This window comes from Pseudophryne corroboree, chromosome 7 (genome assembly GCF_028390025.1).
Source record: "Pseudophryne corroboree isolate aPseCor3 chromosome 7, aPseCor3.hap2, whole genome shotgun sequence".
Lineage (NCBI taxonomy): Eukaryota > Metazoa > Chordata > Amphibia > Anura > Myobatrachidae > Pseudophryne > Pseudophryne corroboree.
The window spans coordinates 357,380,584-357,401,294 of record NC_086450.1 but is presented as its reverse complement, the minus strand read 5'-3'; the positions used below and the strand labels follow the sequence as shown (position 1 = coordinate 357,401,294).

Genomic DNA, 20,711 nt, shown 5'->3' with positions numbered 1-20,711 from the left:
CCAGTGAGCTAAACTTAGAAGAGTGGCAGGCTACCACTTACCAGAGGTAAAGGAAGAAACGTTTGCCCATATTAGTATTATTGGCCCAGACACGGCTTAGTGGTTCCATGACTGGCAGTTTGCAAAGGAAAAACCAACTCGCTCGCAGCTAGAAGACATAATGAAAATTGAAAAACATGGTTGTGAAATCTTGGCAAAACTCTTGACTGAAGGTTGCCGAGATAAGGTGAGCCAGTCGGACTCTCAATAAGGCCACCATGATTGACAGGTTCATGGTGCAATAGCTTATGTCCAAAGCTTCTGCGGTGGTTCAAAGACTCCTGCCTAGACAGAAGCCCAACTATACCACTGAGGAATATTAGAAGTCCCTGTTAATGTGAAAGACTAAATTGTTAATGTAGTAGCAGCTATAGCCTGTAAGCTGCCATACCAGTTGATTCTTGGACAAGACTCTCATTGTTTCCAGAAGTTGTACATGAGCTGGTTTGTCCAGATATGATGACAAGTGAATATCTGAAAGTCCTAAATAAGCCTCTCGATCCTGCAGTAAACATGAGCTAAGATCTATTTAAACTAAGTAACCTGCTATTCTGGAATGCTGATGACACGTTGGTGGCAGACAGGGACTGACTGGTTCTGCTTGACAGTGCTGGCATTATAGAGTGCACACCGCTAGCCTTTAGGTCTATTTTCACATTGATCAAAGAAAATGCATATAAAATATACTACAGGTGGTATTATACCCCTGAAAGGGTAGCGAAGATGTATAACTCTGCTTCTCCTACCTGCTGGAGGAACTGTAACCAGATTGGCACATTTCTACATTTCTGTGGTCCTGCCCAGTGATTTTCCATTTTTTGGGATGGGATCCCAGATCACCTGGCCTCTCTGCTTCCTTATCCAGTGAACAAAGACCCATGGTGCTTTCCGTTATGCTACCACATTGAAGAATACCATAAACCTTCTGCAAAACTGGACTCACACATTCCATCTGCAGCTAAATACTGGAAGCATCCAGATCCACCCTATGCTTATGCCCTTATATCATATGTCTGGTTCATCATCTGCATGGAACAAATAACTTATTAACTTCATGATAACCACATCTCTTTTGATCGGATCTGGGCCCCTTGGTTACTTACTCAGAGAAATCTCCTACCCACGTCTTTATCCACCTCACTCCCTCATCTATCCAGCGCCTAGAGATCTCCTTTTCACAGACTCTTCCTTCTTTACTGGTCATACCACTTACACCTTATCACCATGACCTGTCTATGCCACTCTTCTTCCATCATTTGAGATGACCCACTGCCCACCAAGCCCCCCACACTTCCCTCTTTGTTGTGTATTTTCTGTTTGTTATGTTAATTACTCTTTAATTTACCATTTCAAGTATTGGAATCTGTTTGTGATTTAAGTCTGCTTCACAGATTTTTTTTTTCTGAACAGTATCTGACTTCTGTTCAATAAAAAGTCTAAACAAAAACACCCCAAAACATATGTTTAGGAAGGCCGTGACCCAGGAAAGACTATTAGAGAATGAGTTTATAGAGTGGGAGCAACACGTCCCTAAGGAGTCAAATGTGGTTCAGTTTGTGTCTCGGTTATAAGAAAAGCTGGGACAAATTAGTCCCATAGTCAAACAACTGCAGTATAATGAAACAGCATTAGACCGAACTATCAGTCCTAGACAGAAGGTGTTCGTTTTAGTATCGATTCAGGAGACGAAGGTAAGGTCCATATGAGAGCTTAGAAACAGTTTGACTAAAAAGTCTTCCAATTAGGAAGGAAAAGAGAGAAGCAAATATGCCACGTTATATTCCTTAGACCCTGGCTAGATTAGACTTCTGTACCCAGCTTAATAAGTGCTGTCACCAAAGCCATTGCCATAGTCAGGCATGACTCCTGCTCAGAAGCAACAAGTAGAAAAAAAATTGTACAATGGGTGAATTCTCGGACATCCGGCTGAATCAGACTAAATTAAGTATGACATTGCCACCCCACTAGGGTTTGTAGTGAAGCAGAGACCTGACTGTTTACTTATGCCAGATGAGCAGCAGGTAACAAAGAGATAAACTGGTCCAATTGAACGTAATTGTACAGAGAGTAGAACATTCCCATTGCTTTCGTTCAAAAACCAACAGCACAATATGCTTATGCAACAACTTTAGGAAGCTGAAGAGCATATATGGGGGTAGCTATTTACCCTTGACTTCACAAATGGGTATTGACAACTTTGGTTGCATGGAGCACCTGTCATGTTCCAAAGGTATATGAACCGAATGTTGAGACCCCATTTCCCCTATGCTGCAGTGTATCATGATAACATCATTATCTATTCTCCAGACTGGGAATCTCATTTGCCTACAGTTGAGGTGCAGACTGTAAAATGACAAAAGTTTATTTGGTTACTATGGGAAACTTAATTTTAGCTCTCTCCAAGATTTGCTAAATCTCCCCACAGATGATCACCTGACAATAGCTGCTAAGGGGATGATAAAAGTTGAAAGTGGGGACTGCCAGCTTATATGTGAGTAACCCCACATTTAGAGGTATAATTATGGGTGTGCACTCTTACCGGGATCTGTATGCACAACCAGCGGACGGGAAGCCGGTCACAATACCGACGCCAGCATCCGATGGACACGATCTCGACAGGGGCAAGGTAAGTATTCTAACTCCCTAACTCTAACCCTCCCTTACCGCAGCCTAACCCTAACCTCCCCCCTGAGTGCCTAACCATAACCTTCCCCCGTAGTGCCTAAACCTAACCCCCCCGCCATTTCCACAGCCAAACCCTTCCCCTTAGTGCCTAAACCTAACCCCTTTATTTCCACAGCCGAACTCTTCCCCCTTAGTGCCTAACCCTATCCCCCCTCCCCAGCAGCCCAACCCTAACCCCCCTCCCCGCAGCCGAACACTATTCTCCCCGGGTGGCGCCTAAACCTAAACCCTCCCGGCTATATATATATATAGCTTCAGGATTCTGGCGGTCTGGATTCTGGCATCGAGATGTTGACCTGTTCAGGATTCTGGCATTGATGTTCTGACGACTGTTAGTAATCAACAGAAAAACTGCCTGCGCGGCACATTACACCCTGCCCTCCACCATATACAGAAAATCTGTCCAGTAATCATTCGTGATCGCCAGCCAACAACTGCTAAGGGGACTCATCATATAAAAGAGGGGAATCCCCACTTTCCAAAATGGGTGCCATAGATTTTATGGATGCCAGGTTGGGGGGAGGTTTTGCCTGATGATCACACTGATCACCATGCAATAAGCTCTATGGAGCACATAGTTTGAAAGGGTGCCCCCATCACATTACGTGCCAGGGTGGGGGAGGTAAAGAGACTTAAAGTCCCTCCCACTTACCTGTGCCAGGACCGGACGTCTAACCACTGATTAGTTCTGGTGGGGAGAAGAAGATCGGGTAGGAGTGGCGGGGGGCACTTTGCTATGGATGTCGAGTGGGACTTGTCAACCACAGGTTTAATGTATATGCAGATGACAAGCAACACTCATAGGGCCTTATTCAGAACTATTTATGCCCAGTGCGCATGCACAGGAGCTGCACTGCACGTGCGCACACAGTGTTGTGCACTCGCATCTTACTTATGCGAACGCCACATTCGGGCGGCAACGCTGCGTTGCGAGGGCATGCCGCCGAAACAGGGGCGGGTTCGGAGAGACCACGTGACGTCACATGTTGCCGCTGTAAGCCAAATGATGGCCGCTCTGCGTCTGCCTTTGCAGCCAGGCTGTGGAGGCAGGGGTGCATCAACAATTCAGCGATGTGATCGCAATTGAATTGCAATTACATCACTGTCTGGCTTTTGCATGCTGGGCAGCCTTGCCCTGTGCTGGGCGGAACCTAGCATGCGATCGCAAGCACTTGCAGTTTTGCTAAAATAGCAAAACTGCAACTGAAGCTGAATAAGGTCCATAATTGGCAGCTAAGGGGTTAAACTTCCTTACATTTCAATAAAACTTAAACAGTAATTATTTATACTTTATTTGTTGTCTTAAATGAGCTATATAAAATACCTTTTCCAGTGGGTAATAAGGAATTGTTTCCTCGTCACCGTCCTCAATGCAGTTGCCACCAAATACCACATTTACTGTACTGGTGTATATTAGCCTGGGGATGTTTCTCTGTATACAAACTGCATGAAAAACAGGAAAACATAATACATCAGTATATACAGGTAACTAACATGCAAAGATTTCTAGATATCCGTGAAAGTTTCCCAGTGGATTTCTCTCACTCTCTGGATCAAAAGCTGCTCCCATGTTGGTCTCTGACCCATAATTTCTCAAACCAAATGAGTTTTCTACATAAAGCATTGCACCTATTGAGTCATCTACGCTGTAGTCATTTTGCGGCCGATTCTGCGTGACGCACAAATAGGCAAAGAACTAAATGCAGATTTTCCCCTTTGTGCTAAGTTGTATTCATCTATGTGACCACACACACACACACTATGGGCTAGATGCGTCATCGCTTGGAAAGTGATAAAATGGAGAGGAAAAAAGCACCAGCCAATCAGCTCTTAACTGCCATTTTTCAAACACAGCATCTGACATGGCAGTTAGGACCTGATTGGCTGGGGATTTTTCACTCTCCATTTTATCACTTTCCAAGCGATGACGCATCTAGCCCAATACATGTTTGTTTAAATAACCGTCATCATGATTAGCGGGTCCTTGCACCACCACTAAACCTGGTGCAAGAGATCCACCTGAAATCAGACAGATCTCTACGCATGGCAGACTCCAGGTCCGTATTATCCCATGGCCGGTACTCTAGGCTTTCAGGTATTTCGGGTCCCCTTTGGCACTTCAATCGGTCACCCCACACCCCACACCGATCCTCATTGTCTCAAAACAAATTTCAGCTGACTACGAGTTTGCCTTGGTACGGCGCAGAGTGCAATGTGCCTATAACCATTGGAGCCCCAGGTTAACAGTGCCTTAGCAAAAAAAAATAAAAAAAATGACGGGCCCCTACTCCCTTCGGGGCCCTTTGGCTTCAGCCTAGTCAGCCTAATGGATAATACGGTCCTGCTCAGCATAGACCACAAATCTGACTACTGTATATTCCTCGGACATGTCCTCACTAAACCAAGCTTGAGTCTGGGCGCCCCATTGCCATCCAGTTACACTGACTCAGACAAAAACAGAGTTGCAACTGGGATACTTGCAAATGGCCTATAGATCCGTGCTCTCAGCAACGGATCATGAGTAGTGCGATAAATCCTAAAAGATCTGTTGACAAAGCAAACTTTTGTACAACTCTGAGTCTGCCCCTTTGTATTATAGCTAAAATAATGTTAATAAATAGAATACTTACCATCAACAACAACCTGTGTTCCTCCTACGTTTATAGATTCAATCAGTTTCTTCTGTAGCTAAAACGCAGAAGAATAATCTTTGTATGATCAAATAATTCCACTGGATTCATTTTGAAGTAATGCAGTAATCCCTGTACCCTACAGTATGTCTTCTATTTTCCATTTTATAATGGATTCCTCATATACAAAATGATACTTAAAAAGGCAGCAGAACACAATGGGGCTGATTCCGAATTGCGAGAAAGCAAAAAAGAGCAAGTAACTTTGGGCCTGATTAAGCCGTTTGTACAGCAGCTGCTGCTCTGGATGCAGCTGCTGTGAGTAAAATCTGCGAAAGCAGCGGGAAGCGCTGTGAATAAATAGATGTCTCACTTGTGTGATCCGCTGCTGCATTCCAAAGATGCACAATGGGATCACCTGCATGAACATCAGTCATCTGTGTAAACCTCAGGTTCACATTGCCGAAGACCTAGACCTTGATCTCACCTCTCGCTGGCCTGCCCCCAGCCCCCGCCTCTGTGCACTGAATGGATGTCGCGCGTATGTGCTCGGCATCCATTCACCCTCACCCAGGCACCGCTGTTTGCGTAGCAGGGAAGACAGCAGCGGAGACTGCACCTGCCCTGTCCCCAAACCTCACAACTGCCCACAAGATGCTGTGGTTGGGAGGTATGGGCTCTCCCCTCAATGTAAATGAGTCCCGGGTCGGATTATCCGGGTTACCCGTTTACTCTGCCCCTCAACTTGGGTCCTACCCACGTCCAACCCTGCTGGATTCCAGAGTTGAATTGCTAGGTCACTGGACCCGGGTTATTTTTTTGGGGGGTGGCCTTTTACATAGAGGTCAGACCCGAGTCGACCTGGCAATAACCAGAGTTTTTATCTTGGTATAATTAGGGTATCACAAGTCGGTATCCAATTGAAAAGGTATTGCATCAGCAGTATAAGACACAGCTGTAAATGTGTTTTCTCAAGTTATCATAATCCCATTGGCACTGTTAAATTACAATTTTAGGGGGTAATTCAGAGTTGATTGCAGCAGCAAATTTGTTAGCAGTTGGGCAAAACCATGTGCACTCCAGGGGGGGGGCGCGCAGATAATAAGAATTTACTCACCGGTAATTCTATTTCTCGTAGTCCGTAGTGGATGCTGGGAACTCCGTAAGGACCATGGGGAATAGCGGGCTCCGAAGGAGGCTGGGCACTCCAGAAAGATCTTAGACTACCTGGTGTGCACTAGCTCCTCCCACTATGACCCTCCTCCAAGCCTCAGTTAGGACACCGTGCCCGGACGAGCGTACACAATAAGGAAGGATTTTGAATCCCGGGTAAGACTCATACCAGCCACACCATTCACACCGTATAACTCGTGATATGAAACCCAGTTAACAGTATGAAACAACTGAGCCTCTCAACAGACGGCTCAACAATAACCCGATTTAGTTAACAATAACTATGTACAGGTATTGCAGATACACCGCACTTGGGACGGGCGCCCAGCATCCACTACGGACTACGAGAAATAGAATTACCGGTGAGTAAATTCTTATTTTCTCTGACGTCCTAGTGGATGCTGGGAACTCCGTAAGGACCATGGGGATTATACCAAAGCTCCCAAACGGGCGGGAGAGTGCGGATGACTCTGCAACACCGAATGAGAGAACTCCAGGTCCTCCTCAGCCAGGGTATCAAATTTATAGAATTTTGCAAACGTGTTTGCCCCTGACCAAGTAGCAGCTCGGCAAAATTGTAAAGCCGAGACCCCTCGGGCAGCCGCCCAAGATGAGCCCACCTTCCTTGTGGAATGGGCATTGACAGATTTTGGCTGTGGCAGGCCTGCCACAGAATGTGCAAGCTGAATTGTACTACAAATCCAACGAGCAATAGTCTGCTTAGAAGCAGGAGCACCCAGCTTGTTGGGTGCATATAGGATAAACAGCGAGTCAGATTTTCTGACTCCAGCCGTCCTGGAAACATATATTTTCAGGGCCCTGACCACGTCTAACAACTTGGAGTCCTCCAAGTCCCTAGTAGCCGCAGGCACCACAATAGGCTGGTTCAGGTGAAACGCTGACACCACCTTAGGGAGAAACTGGGAACAAGTCCTCAATTCTGCCCTATCCATATGGAAAATCAGATAAGGGCTTTTACAGGACAAAGCCGCCAATTCTGATACTCGCCTGGCCGAAGCCAAGGCCAACAACACGACCACCTTCCACGTGAGATATTTCAGATCCACGGTTTTAGTGGTTCAAACCAATGTGATTTTAAGAAACTCAACACCACGTTGAGAATCCAAGGTGCCACAGGGGGCACAAACGGGGGCTGAATATGCCGCACTCCCTTTACAAAAGTCTGAACTTCAGGTACTGAAGCTAGTTCTTTTTGAAAGAAAATCGACAGAGCCGAGATCTGTACCTTAATGGAGCCCAGTTTTAGGCCCATATTCACTCCTGCTTGCAGGAAATGCAGAAATCGACCTAGTTGAAATTCCTCTGTTGGGGCCTTTTCGGCCTCACACCATGCAACATACTTCCGCCATATGCGGTGATAATGATTTGCTGTAACCTCTTTCCTAGCTTTAATAAGCGTAGGAATGACTTCCTCCGGAATGCCCTTTTCCTTCAGGATCCGGCGTTCAACCGCCATGCCGTCAAACGCAGCCGCGGTAAGTTTTGGAACAGACAGGGCCCCTGCTGCCGCAGGTCCTGTCTGAGCGGCAGAAGCCATGGGTCCTCTGATATAATTTCTTGAAGTTCTGGGTACCAAGCTCTTCTTGGCCAATCCGGAACCACGAGTATCGTTCTTACTCCTCGCCTTCTTATTATTATTCTCAATACCTTTGGTATGAGGGGCAGAGGAGGGAACACATAAACCGACTGGTACACCCACGGTGTTACCAGAGCGTCCACAACTATCGCCTGAGGGTCCCTTGACCTGGCGCAATATCTTTTATAGCTTTTTGTTGATGCGGGACGCCATCATGTCCACCTGTGGCCTTTCCCAAAGGTGTACAATCCTTTGGAAGACTTCTGGATGAAGTCCCCACTCTCCCGGGTGGAGGTCGTGTCTGCTGAGAAGATCTGCTTCCCAGTTGTCCACTCCGGGAATGAACACTGCTGACAGTGCTAACACATGATTTTCCGCCCATCGGAGAATCCTTGTGGCTTCTGCCATCGCCATCTTGCTTCTTGTGTCGCCCTGTTGGTTTACATGGGCGACCGCCGTGATGTTGTCTGATTGGATCAGTACCGGCTGGTTTTGAAGCAGAGGCCTTGCCTGACCCAGGGCATTGTAACTGGCCCTCAGTTCCAGAATATTTTGTGTAGAGAAGTCACTTGACTTGACCAAAGTCCTTGGAAGTTTCTTCCCTGTGTGACTGCCCCCAGCCTCAAAGGCTGGCCTCCATGGTCACTAGGCCCTAGTCCAGTATGTCGAACCTGCGGCCCTCCTTAAGATGGGCACTCTGCAGCCACCATTTTAGAGATACCCTGGTCCTTGGAGACAGGGTTATCAGCCGATGCATTTGAAGATGCGATCCGGACCATATGTCCAACAGGTCCCACTGAAAAGTTCTTGCATGGAACCTGCCGAATGGGATTGCTTCGTAGGAAGCTACCATTTTTCCCAGGATTCGCGTGCAATGATGCACCGATACCTGTTTTGGCTTCAGGAGGTCTCTGACTAGAGATGACAGCTCCTTGGCTTTCTCCTCCCGGAGAAACACCAATTTCTGGTCTGTGTCCAGAACCATCCCCAGGAACAGTAGACGTGTCATAGGAACCAGCTGTGACTTTGGACTGTTTAGAATCCAACCCTGCTGTTGTAGCACTTTCCAAAATAGTGCTACCCCGACTAGCAACTGCTCCTTGGACCTCGCCCTTTTAAGGAGATTGTCCAAGTACGGGATAATTAAAACTCCCTTTTTTCGAAGGAGTATCATCATTTCGGCCATTACCCCGGTAAACACCCTCGGTGCCTTGTACAGTCCTGTCTGGACTTGGTAATGGTAATCCTGTACCACAAATCTGAGGTACTCCTGGCGAGGATGGTAAATGGGGACATGCAGGTAAGCATCCTTGATGTCCCGGGATACCATGTAATCCCCCTCGTCCAGGCTTGCAATAACCGCCCCGAGCGATTCCATCTTGAACTTGAATTTTTTTATGTATGTGTTCAAGGATTTTAATATAAATGGGTCACACCGAACCATGCGGTTTCGGTACCCCAACCCGTGTAGAATAGTAACACTGTCCTTGTTTAAGTAGGGGCACTTGAGTATTACCTTTGGGAATACTGCTTATTAATTGCCTCTAGTACAGCCTCCCTGCCTGAGGGAGTTGTCGGCAAGCCATAATCTAGGAAACGGCTGGGGGGAGATATCTCGAATTCCAGCTTGTACCCCTGACATACTATTTGAAAGAAACAGGGATCCACCTGTGAGCGAGCCCACTGATCGCTGAAATTTTGGAGACGGCCCCCCACCGTACCTGGCTACACCTGTGGAGCCCCCGCGTCATGCTGTGGGCTCAGAGGAAGCGAGAGAAGAATGTTGATTCTGGGAGCAGGCTGACAGGTGCAGCTTTTTCCCTCTTCCCTTGTCTCTGTACAGAAGGGAAACGCCTTTGACCCGCTTGCTTTTCTGAAGCCGAAAGGACTGTACCTGATAATACAGTGCTTTCTGAGTCCGTGAGGAAACCTGAGGTAAAAATATTTCTTCCCAGCTGTGGCTGTGGATACGAGGTCCCAGAGACCATCCCCAAATAATTCCTCACCCTTATAAGGCAGAATCTTTTTAAAGTCAGCATCACCTGTCCCGTGACAGGTCTCTAATACCCTCCTGACAGAATGGACATTACATTCATTTTGGATGCCAGCCGGCAAAATATCCCTCTGTGCATCCCTCATATATAAGACGACGTCTTTAATATGTTCTCATGTTTGACAGGGTCACCGACCACGCTGCAGCAGCACGATCTGCAGGTCTCCGTCTAGCACCTGAGTGTGTAAATACAGACTTCAGGATAGCCTCCTGCTTATTATCAACAGGTACCTTCAAAGTGGCCGTTCCTAAAACGGCAGTGCCACCTTTTTTGACAACCGTGTAAGCGCCTTATCCACCCTAGGGGATATCTCCCAGCGTAACTTATCCTCCTGGCGGGAAAGGGTACGCCATCAGTAACTCTTTAGAAATTACCAGTTTCTAAACGGGGGAACCCACGCTTTTCACACACTTTATTTATTCATCTGATGGGGGAACAAAACACTGCCTGTTTTTTCTCCCCAACCTAAAAACCCATTTTTAGAGGTGCTTGGGTTAATGTCAGAAATGTGTAACACATTTTTTATTGCCGGGATCAAGTCACGGATGTTCCTAGTGGATTGTGTATATGTCTCAACCTTGGCGACACTGGAGTCAGACTCCGTGTCGACATCTGTGTCTGCCATCTGAGAGAGCGGGCGTTTTTGAGCCCCTGATGGCCTTTGAGACGCCTGGGCAGGCGCGGGCTGAGAAGCCGGCTGTCCCACAGCTGTTACGTCATCCACCCTTTTATGTAAGGAGTTGACACTGTCGGTTAATACCTTTCACCTATCCATCCACTCTGGTGTCGGCCCCACAGGGGGCTACATCACATATATCGGCCTCTGCTCCGTCACCATATAAGCCTCCTCATTCAACATGTCGACACAGCCGTACCGACACACCGCAGACACACAGGGAATGCTCTAAATGAGGACAGGACCCACAAAAGCCCTTTGGGGGGACAGAGTGAGAGTATGCCAGCACACACCAGAGCGCTATATATATACAGGGACTAACTGAGTTATGTCCCTAATAGCTGCTTTTCATATAATATATATACTGCCAAATTTAATGCCCCCCCTCTCTTTTCCCTCTTACTGTACTGTAGATTGCAGGTTAGAGCCAGGGAGCTTCCTTCCAGCCGAGCTGTGAGGGAAAAATGGCGCCAGATAGGCTCCGCCCCTTTTTCGCGGCCTATTCTCCCGCTTTTTATGGAATTCTGGCAGGGGTATTTTCCTCATATATAGCCCCTGGGGCTATATATTGAGGTATTTTAGCCAGCCAAGGTGTTTTTATTGCTGCCTCAGGGCGCCCCCCCCCAGCGCCCTGCACCCTCAGTGACCGGAGTGTGAAGTGTGTGAGAGGAGCAATGGCGCACAGCTGCAGTGCTGTGCGCTACCTTGGTGAAGACAGAGTCTTCATGCCGCCGATTTTCCGGACCATCTTCTTGCTTCTGGCTCTGTAAGGGGGACGGCGGCGCGGCTCCGGGACCGAACACCAAGGACTGGGCCTGCGGTCGATCCCTCTGGAGCTAATGGTGTCCAGTAGCCTAAGAAGCCCAATCCGGCTGCAAGCAGGCGAGTTCGCTTCTTCTCCCCTTAGTCCCTCGCTGCAGTGAGCCTGTTGCCAGCAGGTCTCACTGAAATAAAAAAACCTAAGTCTATTCTTTCTAAGAGCTCAGGAGAGCCCCTAGTGTGCATCCAACCTCGGCCGGGCACGAATTCTAACTGAGGCTTGGAGGAGGGTCATAGTGGGAGGAGCCAGTGCACACCAGGTAGTCTAAGATCTTTCTGGAGTGCCCAGCCTCCTTCGGAGCCCGCTATTCCCCATGGTCCTTACGGAGTTCCCAGCATCCACTAGGACGTCAGAGAAATAACATGTGCAGAGAGAGTTAGATTTGGGTGGGGTGTGTTCAATCTGAAATCTAAATTGCAGTGTAAAAATAAAGCAGCCAGTATTTACCCTGCACAGAAACAAAATAACCCACCCTAATCTAACTCTCTTTGCAAATGTTACATCTGCCACACCTGCAGTGCAAATGGTTTTGCCCAACTGCTAACAAATTTGCTGCTGCGATCAACTCTGAATTAGCCCCTTAGTTCCTTGTCTGCCTATAGCGCTGATATACTCCTTTAGTTTGCTATTGGTACATATGTTGATTCTCAGAACTGTTAATGTTTATTACTTGTGATTGTTTTGCGATTACTGTTTGCTGCTTTCAATAAAGTTTTGTTCCAAATACAAAGCTATGCATTACGCATTGGTCCGGATGATGGATAAGACGGTACAGATGGCGACTAGGGAGCGGTGGGGGTTTATAGAGATATTTTTTTCCTAGCACCAACAATTATAAGGCCAAGACTGTACATCAGCCTAAATAAGTGTTTCATAATGCATTCTACAATATGTGTACAACATTAGTTTATGTACTGCAACTACTGACATAGTGGATAATGCTTGATTTAATTCCTTTTCCCACTTTTACCTCTCTGTATTTATTCTACTTGTAACAGTAGTATTAGGTCATAACCAGCAACCACAAGGTGTCATTCACTGTGTGCCAGACAGCTGCAGCTGCTGAAGACTACAAACCCCAAAAGTTATTTGGGCAAATATGAGAAGGGGCGTAAGCACAATGTGCACCAGGAGAAATGCAGAGGAAGCCCACGAGAGTTGGAGCCAGGAAAAACAACAGACAATGATAAAGAGGAGGCGGAGCTGGAGACGGAGAGAGCAGAATTGAGCCTGCGTCACTGATAGAGAGATGTGGCATGAGGTGTGGAAAGAGGCCGAGAGCGGGTATGAGGACTATGAGCAGGGTTGTTTAAGAGAGGAGAGGGCCAGTGTGCAGGCTCCATTTGGGCCCCCTCGCAGTAAACTATGACTTTGTGCCATAGTCTACCATGCATGCACAGGTCTCCGGGAACATGGTGCCTGCGCTAGGTTCCCAGAGACTTCTCTATTGCGCATGAACAAATATTCGGGAAAATGGCCAATGCTATATATTACCAGTGATTACTGTCTGCAGCGTCGGTCAATGTGGGTCTCAGGAGAAGTAAGTATAATTATATGGGTGAAGAGTGTGCAGTGTGGGCACCGCCGGACCCAGGGGCCCATGTCAACGACACACCATGCACCCATTACAGATACACCAATGGACATACTGGCCGCAAGGCTCCTAAAAATCAGGGTGGCCCTTCAGTCCCCTGGAAGAACAGGCAAATCTCCCGAATTTGGAGGCACACCCCTGCCTGGCAGCCAACTTAGTGAGTAAAGTGTGTGTTCTGGGCAGGCCGATGATGCAATTCTCACTGAATTGTGTAATCGTAGGAAGTCGGCAACTATGCCAATGGGAAATCTCATGTCAGCAGACTGCAAATTAAATCTCCAGTTGGTTGTGCTTGCTCTACAGGAGCCATGATGACTGCACATGCAAAGGGGAGCATTCATTTGGGGTGGGTGCACACATACTATATATTCATTATCAGCAATATTGCTGATTACTATAACAAGGGCAGGATTAACAATGATATGGGTGGGTCTGCAGCTCCTGGCCCCCAGTGAAAACAGGCCCACAGGACACTGATAGCATTGTCCTGTCACAGACTGCCAGCGCCGTCCCCAGGCTCCCTCCCCTAAGCACCGCACTTTCACTCTCACGTGTCAGTGAGATCAGTCAGTGCTTAGAGCCATGCAGGCAGTGTAGTGGCCACCCCTTCCCTCACCTCCAGTCCTTTCCTTCACAGGGGTCCTGAGCCCGTCAGTCGCAAACTCCGACCGACCCAAACTACATGAGGAACTGCTGCTGAATGCAGCCTGGTGTTAATTTTTTTCTTTAAAGGCTTCATGATGAGGAGAATGGATTAACGATTGGGGGTGTGGTGTGTGTGAGTGAGATTAAAGTGTGCTGACGGGGGGGGGGGGGGGGGGGGTGTAATGTGGTAATGGGCACTGGGATATTGACATTGATTAATGAATAGGTATATGAGTGCTTGGGGAGCCACATCCAGCGATGTTTGACAGTGTTTAGGGGTGGCAGTTGAAGTGGCTTCCCTATTTGAATAATGGACTGCTGTGCAACTCTCAGTGGCAAGGAAGTCCAGGAACAGAGCATTGTGTCCTACCCCCTCCGATTTGGCATCACCGACATCATGCATTCTTTATAGCCCTGGCTGGGTGGGCTGTTTTATCTCTCCTCTGTGAGGGGGAATTCCCAATAAAAATCTCACCCCTTTTAACCCCCTTGTGGGTGGAATTTTTAAAAATCCCTTCTTAGTGGGTGCCTACGTCACAAAAGCAAGCTACTGTCTAAATGTGAAGTTCCTAGTCCTTATGGTTCAGGAGATTTTGTGATGAGTCAGTGGTTTTTGACATTATATATACATACACACATTATATTATATATATATATTTTTTTATTTTAATTTTATTTGTGGATCTGTATAATGGATTGGGGCACATGATGTGGGGCATAATTAGGTATTGGGGCGCTGTTGTCTGGCATATCATGCATTGGGAGCACTGCTGTGTATTGGTGGTATATCGTGTATTTGCACTGCTCTGTGGCATATTATGTATTGAGAGCACTGATAATAGAATTTTAATTACCTACTGGTAAATCCATTTCTCGTAGTCCGTAGAAGATGCTGGGGTCTACATTAGTACCATGGGGTATAGACAGGTCCACCAGGAACCATGGGCACTTTAAGAGTTTAACAGTGTGGGCTCGCTCCTCCCTCTATGCCCCTCCTACCAGACCCAGTCTACAAATTGTGCCCGAGGAGACGGACATACTTCGAGAGAAGGAAACACACAGATAGTGGCGAGATTCACACCATCTCACACATAAGGCAAACCAAGCAAACCAGCTTGAACAAGACAGCTACAGCTGAACAACAGTACTTAAACAAGGGCGTACTGAACTTAAGTAACTTATAGCAGGAGAATGAAGCGATGGGCAGGCGCCCAGCATCCTCTGCGGACTACGAGAAAAGGATTTACCGTTAGGTAATTAAAATCCTATTTTCTCGTGTGTCCTATAGGATGCTGGGGTCCACATTAGTACCATGGGGATGTACCAAAGCTCCCAGAATGGGAGGGAGAGTGCGGAGGCTCCTGCAAAACTGAATGACCAAACTGTAGGTCCTCAGATGCCAAAGAATCGAACTAAAAGAACGTGTTCTACCCTGACCAAGTAGCCACTCAGCAAAGCTGTAAAGCTTAAACACCCCGGGCAGCCGCCCAGGAAGAACCCACCTTACGAGTAGAGTGGGCCTTAACAGATTTAGGACACAGCAATCCTGCCGTAGAATAAGCATGCTGGATAGTGAACCTGATCCAGCGACAAATCGTCTTCTTAGAAGCAGAACACCCAGTCTTATTGGGAGCATATAAGACAAACAGAGTCCGACTTTCTGTGACGAGAAGTTCTCTTCACATACATCTTCAAAGCCCTCACAACATCCAAGGACTTTGAGGAGTCAGTAGCCACTGGCACCACAATAGGTTGGTTTATATGAAAAGCCGACATAACCTTAGGAAGAAACTGCTGACGTGTCCGGAGCTCAGCTCTATCTTCATGGAAAATTAAGCATGGGCTCTTGCAGGACAAAGCCCCCAGTTAAGACACACGCCTAGCAGATGCCAATGCCAACAGTGTCACCGCTTTCCAAGTGAGAAACTTGACCTCAAGCTCTCGTAGAGGCTCGAACCAATCCGATTGCAGGAACTGCAACACCACGTTGAGATCCCAAGGTGCCATAGGAGGCACAAAGGGAGGCTGGATGTGCAGGACCCCTTTCAAGAAAGTCTGAACCTCAGGGAGGGAAGCCAATTGTTTCTGGAAGAAAATGGACAAGGCCGAAATCTGGAACTTTATGCAGCCCAAACGTAGGCCCACATCCACACCTGCTTGCAGGAAGAGGAGAAACCGCCCAAGTTGAAACTCCACCATAGGAAACTTCTTGGATTCCCATCAAGACACATACTTTTCCCAAATGTGATGGTAATGTTTAGATGTTACTCCTTTCCTAGCCTGGATCAGGGTAGGAATAACCTTGTTCGGAATGCCTTTCCGAGCTAAGATCAGGCATCCAACCTCCATGCCATCAAACGTAGCCTCGGTAAGTCTTGATAAGCAAACGGCCCAAGGTCCTCTCGAAGAGGAAGATGCCTCAGATCTTCCAGCAGTAACTCCAGAAGATCCGCGTACCAAGCTCGTCTTGACCAGTCTGGAGCAATGAGAATCACCTGAACTCTTGTTCTTTTTATAAGTTTTAGAATCCTTGGGATGAGTGGAAGTGGAGGAAACACATACACCGACTGGAAGATCCACGGAGTTACCAGTGCGTCCACCGCCACTGCCTGTGGGTCTCTTGACCTGGAACAGTACCTGCAAAAGCTTCTTGTTGAGGCAGGAGGCCATCATGTCTATTTGAGAGACGCCCCAAAGACTTGTCACCTCTGCGAACACCTCGGGGTGGAGTCCCCACTCTCCTGGATGGAGATCGTGCCTGCTGAGGAAGTCTGCTTCCCAGTTGTCCACTCCCGGAATGAAGATTGCGGACAGCGCCATCGTGTGCTTTTCTGCCCAGAGGAGGATCTTTGTTACCTCTGCCACTGCCGCTCTACTCTTCGTTCCGCCTTGTCGGTTTATGTAGGCCACAGTCGTTACATTGTCCGACTGGACCTGAATGGCCTGATCTTGCAGAAGATGTGCCGCTTGTAGATAGCCGTTGTACACGGCTCTTAGTTCCAGAATGTTTATCGGAAGAATGGATTCCAGACTTGACCACCTTCCTTGGAAGTTTTCCCCTTGGGTGACCGCGCTCGAGCCTCTGAGACTTGTATCCATGGTTAGAAGGATCCAGCTCTGAATCTCGAACCTGCGGCCCTCGAGAAGGTGAGGCATATGCAGCCACCAGAGGAGTGAAATCCTGGCTTTCAGCAACAGACGAATTCTCTGGTGCATGTGTGGGCGAGATCCCAACCACTTGTCCAGGAGATCCAGTTGGAAGGACCGGGCATGAAATCTTCCATACTGTAGAGCAGGGCCGGTGCTAGGGTGTTCGGTGCCCTCCTGCAAAATATAAATTTGCGCCCTCCCATACTTTACATGCAGGGCCGGGGGGTTACCATGGCCTCTTGGGCCCCTGAGCTGCAGGAGATCCATGCAAGCCTATGGATGTGAACTCTCTGCCCACACACACTCTGTGCAGCGCTAGTTATGGCCCTGCACACAGACAGTGCCGTAACTAGACATTTTAGCGCTGTGTGCAAGAGAGGGCATCGGTGCCCCCCTGTATGTAAAATAGGGGAAGTGCGCGCCGCAGGCGCACGTCAAAAATATAGGGGTGTGGCTTCATGGGGAAGGGGTGTGGTCACAAAATAATACCAATTCATATTACATATTATAGTATCCTCCATTATTCAAACTACGCCGCACAGTAGTGCCACTATACCAGGTAGAGCCCCTTTTACATATTACGGCAGACAGCGTCTCTCTTTTTACACATTACGGCAGACAGCATCCCCTTTTTACACATATCGGCGGACAGTGTCCCCTTTTTTACACATTACGGCAGACATCATCCCCTTTTTACACATTAAAGCAGACAGCGTCCCCTTTTTACACATTACGGCAAACATCATCCCCTTTTTACACATTACAGCGGACAGAGTCCCCTTTTTACACATTACGGCGGACAGCGTCCCCCTTTTTACACATTACGGCAGCCATATACACCACAGCCCTCCACCAAGCACACATATAGTACACCACAGCCACCTCTCACACACTCATGTACACCAGCCCTGCACACACTACCTGGCACATGTAGTTACAGCTCTGCACACACACACACACACACACACACACACACACACACACTTTCTCTCTCACACTCTTTTTACATCCACTTACTACAATCCTGCTGGCCAGATCTTCACAGTCTGCTAGCCGGGTCCGGTGTAGCTCCGCCCCCTTTCATCAGAACGAACAGTGACACTCCTCTCACTGTCACAGCCTCACAGGGGAGAGAGGAGAAGGAGTCATGCTGCCGGCGCTGCTGCGGCTGCCTGTCAGTGTGACAGGCGCAGCAGCAGGGGGGACAGGACGACGCTTCAGCAGGGATGCAGAGCAGTGAAGGTGCCTCTCCTGCCCGGCGCCGACCTGCACTGCATCCCTTTGCTGAGCGGGTAGCGCCGGGCCTGCTGTAGAGCCTCGTAGGAGGCCACCATCTTCCCCAGAAAGCGAATGCACTGATGAACCGATACCCAGGCAGGCTTCAAGACCTCCCGGACCATTTTATGCATCACCAACGCTTTCTCCACTGGTAGAAATACCCTCTGCACTTCCGTGTCGAGGATCATCCCTAGGAAAGACAATCTCCTTGTTGGCTCCAAATGTGACTTTGGAAGATTCAGGGTCCACCCATGATCCTAGAGTAGTCGAATTGTGAGAACAATGGACTGTAACAATTTCTCCCTGGACAACGCTTTTATCAGCAGATCGTCCAGATATGGAATTATGTTCACACCCTGCTTGCGGATGAGTAGCATCATCTCTGCCATTACCTTAGTGAACACCTTGAACTTATAGTGACAGTCCAACAGAACAAATCTGAGATACGCCTGGTGTGGCGGCCAAATTGGAATGTGAAGGTATGCATCCTTGATAGCCAGTAATACCAAGAATTTCCCCTCCTCCAGACCGGAGATCACCGCCCTCAGAGATTCCATCTTGAACTTGAATTCCCACAAATAAGGATTTAACGATTTGAGGTTCAATATTGGTCTGATCGAACCGTCCGGTTTCGGTACCACGAACAGGTTGGCGTAAAAACCCTTGTTTACCAGATGAGGTGAACTGGAACAATGACATTTGCCTTTCGGTACCACGAACAGGTTGGAGTAAAAACCCTTGTTTACCAGATGAGGTGAACTGGAACAATGACATTTGCCTTTTCCAGTTTTTGAATGGCTTCCTGCAGGATAGCCCTTTCTGTCAGCAAAGCTGGTAAGCCCGATTTGAAGAATCTGTGAGGTGGGAGTTCTTGAAACTCCAGTCTGTACCCCTGGGATACAATATCTTGCACCCAGGGGTCCAGGCCTAAGGACACCCAGACCTGACAGAAATATCGCAGACGAGCTCCCACCTGTCCGATCTCCAGGCTGGGAGGTCCACAGTCATGCTGAGGGTTTTGAGGAAACAGAAGCCGGCTTCTGTTTCTGGGAAATTGTCAGTGCAGGTTTTCTGGATTTTCCCCGACCACTTCTGAAGAAGGTGGAAGAGGCTTTGGACTTCTTAACCTTTGCGGTCCGAAAGGACTGCATCGTAGACGTAGAAAAGGACTTCTTTGCCATTGGAGTGGCTGAGGGAAGGAAGGCTGACTTACCCGCGGTTGCCGTGGAGATCCACGCATCCAAAGCCTCCCCAAATAGAGCCTGACATGTGAAGGGTAGGTTCTCCACACTTTTCTTGGATTCCGCAGCCGCTGACCATTGGCACTGCCAGAGTCCCCTGCATGCCGAGACAGCCATGGAAGATGTCCGTTCATTCAGATTACCAAGGTCCCTCATGGCCTCCACCATGAAACCTGCAGAATCCTGTATGTGACGTAAAAACATTTCAATGTCACTTATGTCCATAGTATCTAAATCCTCTAGTAATGTGCCCGACCACTTTACTATGGCTTTAGAAATCCATGCACAAGCGATAGTGGGCCTTAGTGCCACTCCTGACGCAGTGTATATAGATTTAGGCGTAGTCTCAATCTTGTGGTCTGCCGGCTATTTCAAAGCGGTAGAGGTGGGAACAGGTAAAACCACCTTTTTAGACAGACAATCTAGATACAGAAGCATCTACTATAGGGGGGTTTTCCCACATTTTCCTATCCTCTTCAGGGAAAGGAAAAGCAACAAGAACCCTCTTTGGGATCTGGATTTTTTTCTCCAGGTTTTCCCAGGATTTCTCAAATAATGCGTTTAATTCCTTAGACGCAGGGAAGGTAAGGGAGACTTTCCTATTGTCAGTAAAATAAGCCTCCTCGACCCCTTCAGGAACTTTGTCAGTAATGTGTAATACGTCCCGTATAGCCTCAATCATGAGCTGCACCCCCTTAGCAAGGGAGGCCTCCCCCTTCAGTATATCCCCATCACCGTTCCCTGTGTCACAGTCGGTATCCGTGTCGACTTGCATTATTTGGGCAAGAGCACGCTTTTGGGGGCATATAACAGTGGATTTAGATGAGGTAGTGGGAGTTGAATACGAGAAAACCTGTACAGATTGTTTCAAAACCTGTGTTTCAGTCTCATAATGAGCTATCCTAGATGAAATCTGGGATATCATCCCATTAATAGAAGCCACCCACTGGGGTTAGGATTCAGAAGGCTGAAACAGTATATTGCATTCCTGAGTACATGGAATAGACTCCTCTGGAGAAGATACATACTCTGCAGCACAAGACACAGAGTCCCTGGACATTGTAATGTGAGATATATAACATACACAGGAAAATGTCAGACACAGTTTCCCCCCAAGTACCTTCAGAGA

At 47.8% G+C, this 20,711-nt stretch overlaps 1 protein-coding gene across 1 annotated transcript in view; it reads right to left on the bottom strand.

Moving 5' to 3' along the window:
* SDR42E2 (short chain dehydrogenase/reductase family 42E, member 2) overlaps positions 1 to 20,711 on the bottom strand; it is a 98,592-nt gene that overhangs the window by 71,325 nt on the left and 6,556 nt on the right. The window contains exons 3-4 of the mRNA XM_063932399.1: positions 5,355 to 5,412; positions 4,049 to 4,167 (exon numbers count right to left, since the gene is read on the bottom strand). Coding sequence (XP_063788469.1) covers positions 4,049 to 4,167; positions 5,355 to 5,412 — 177 coding nt within the window. The remainder of the gene's footprint in view (positions 1 to 4,048; positions 4,168 to 5,354; positions 5,413 to 20,711) is intronic.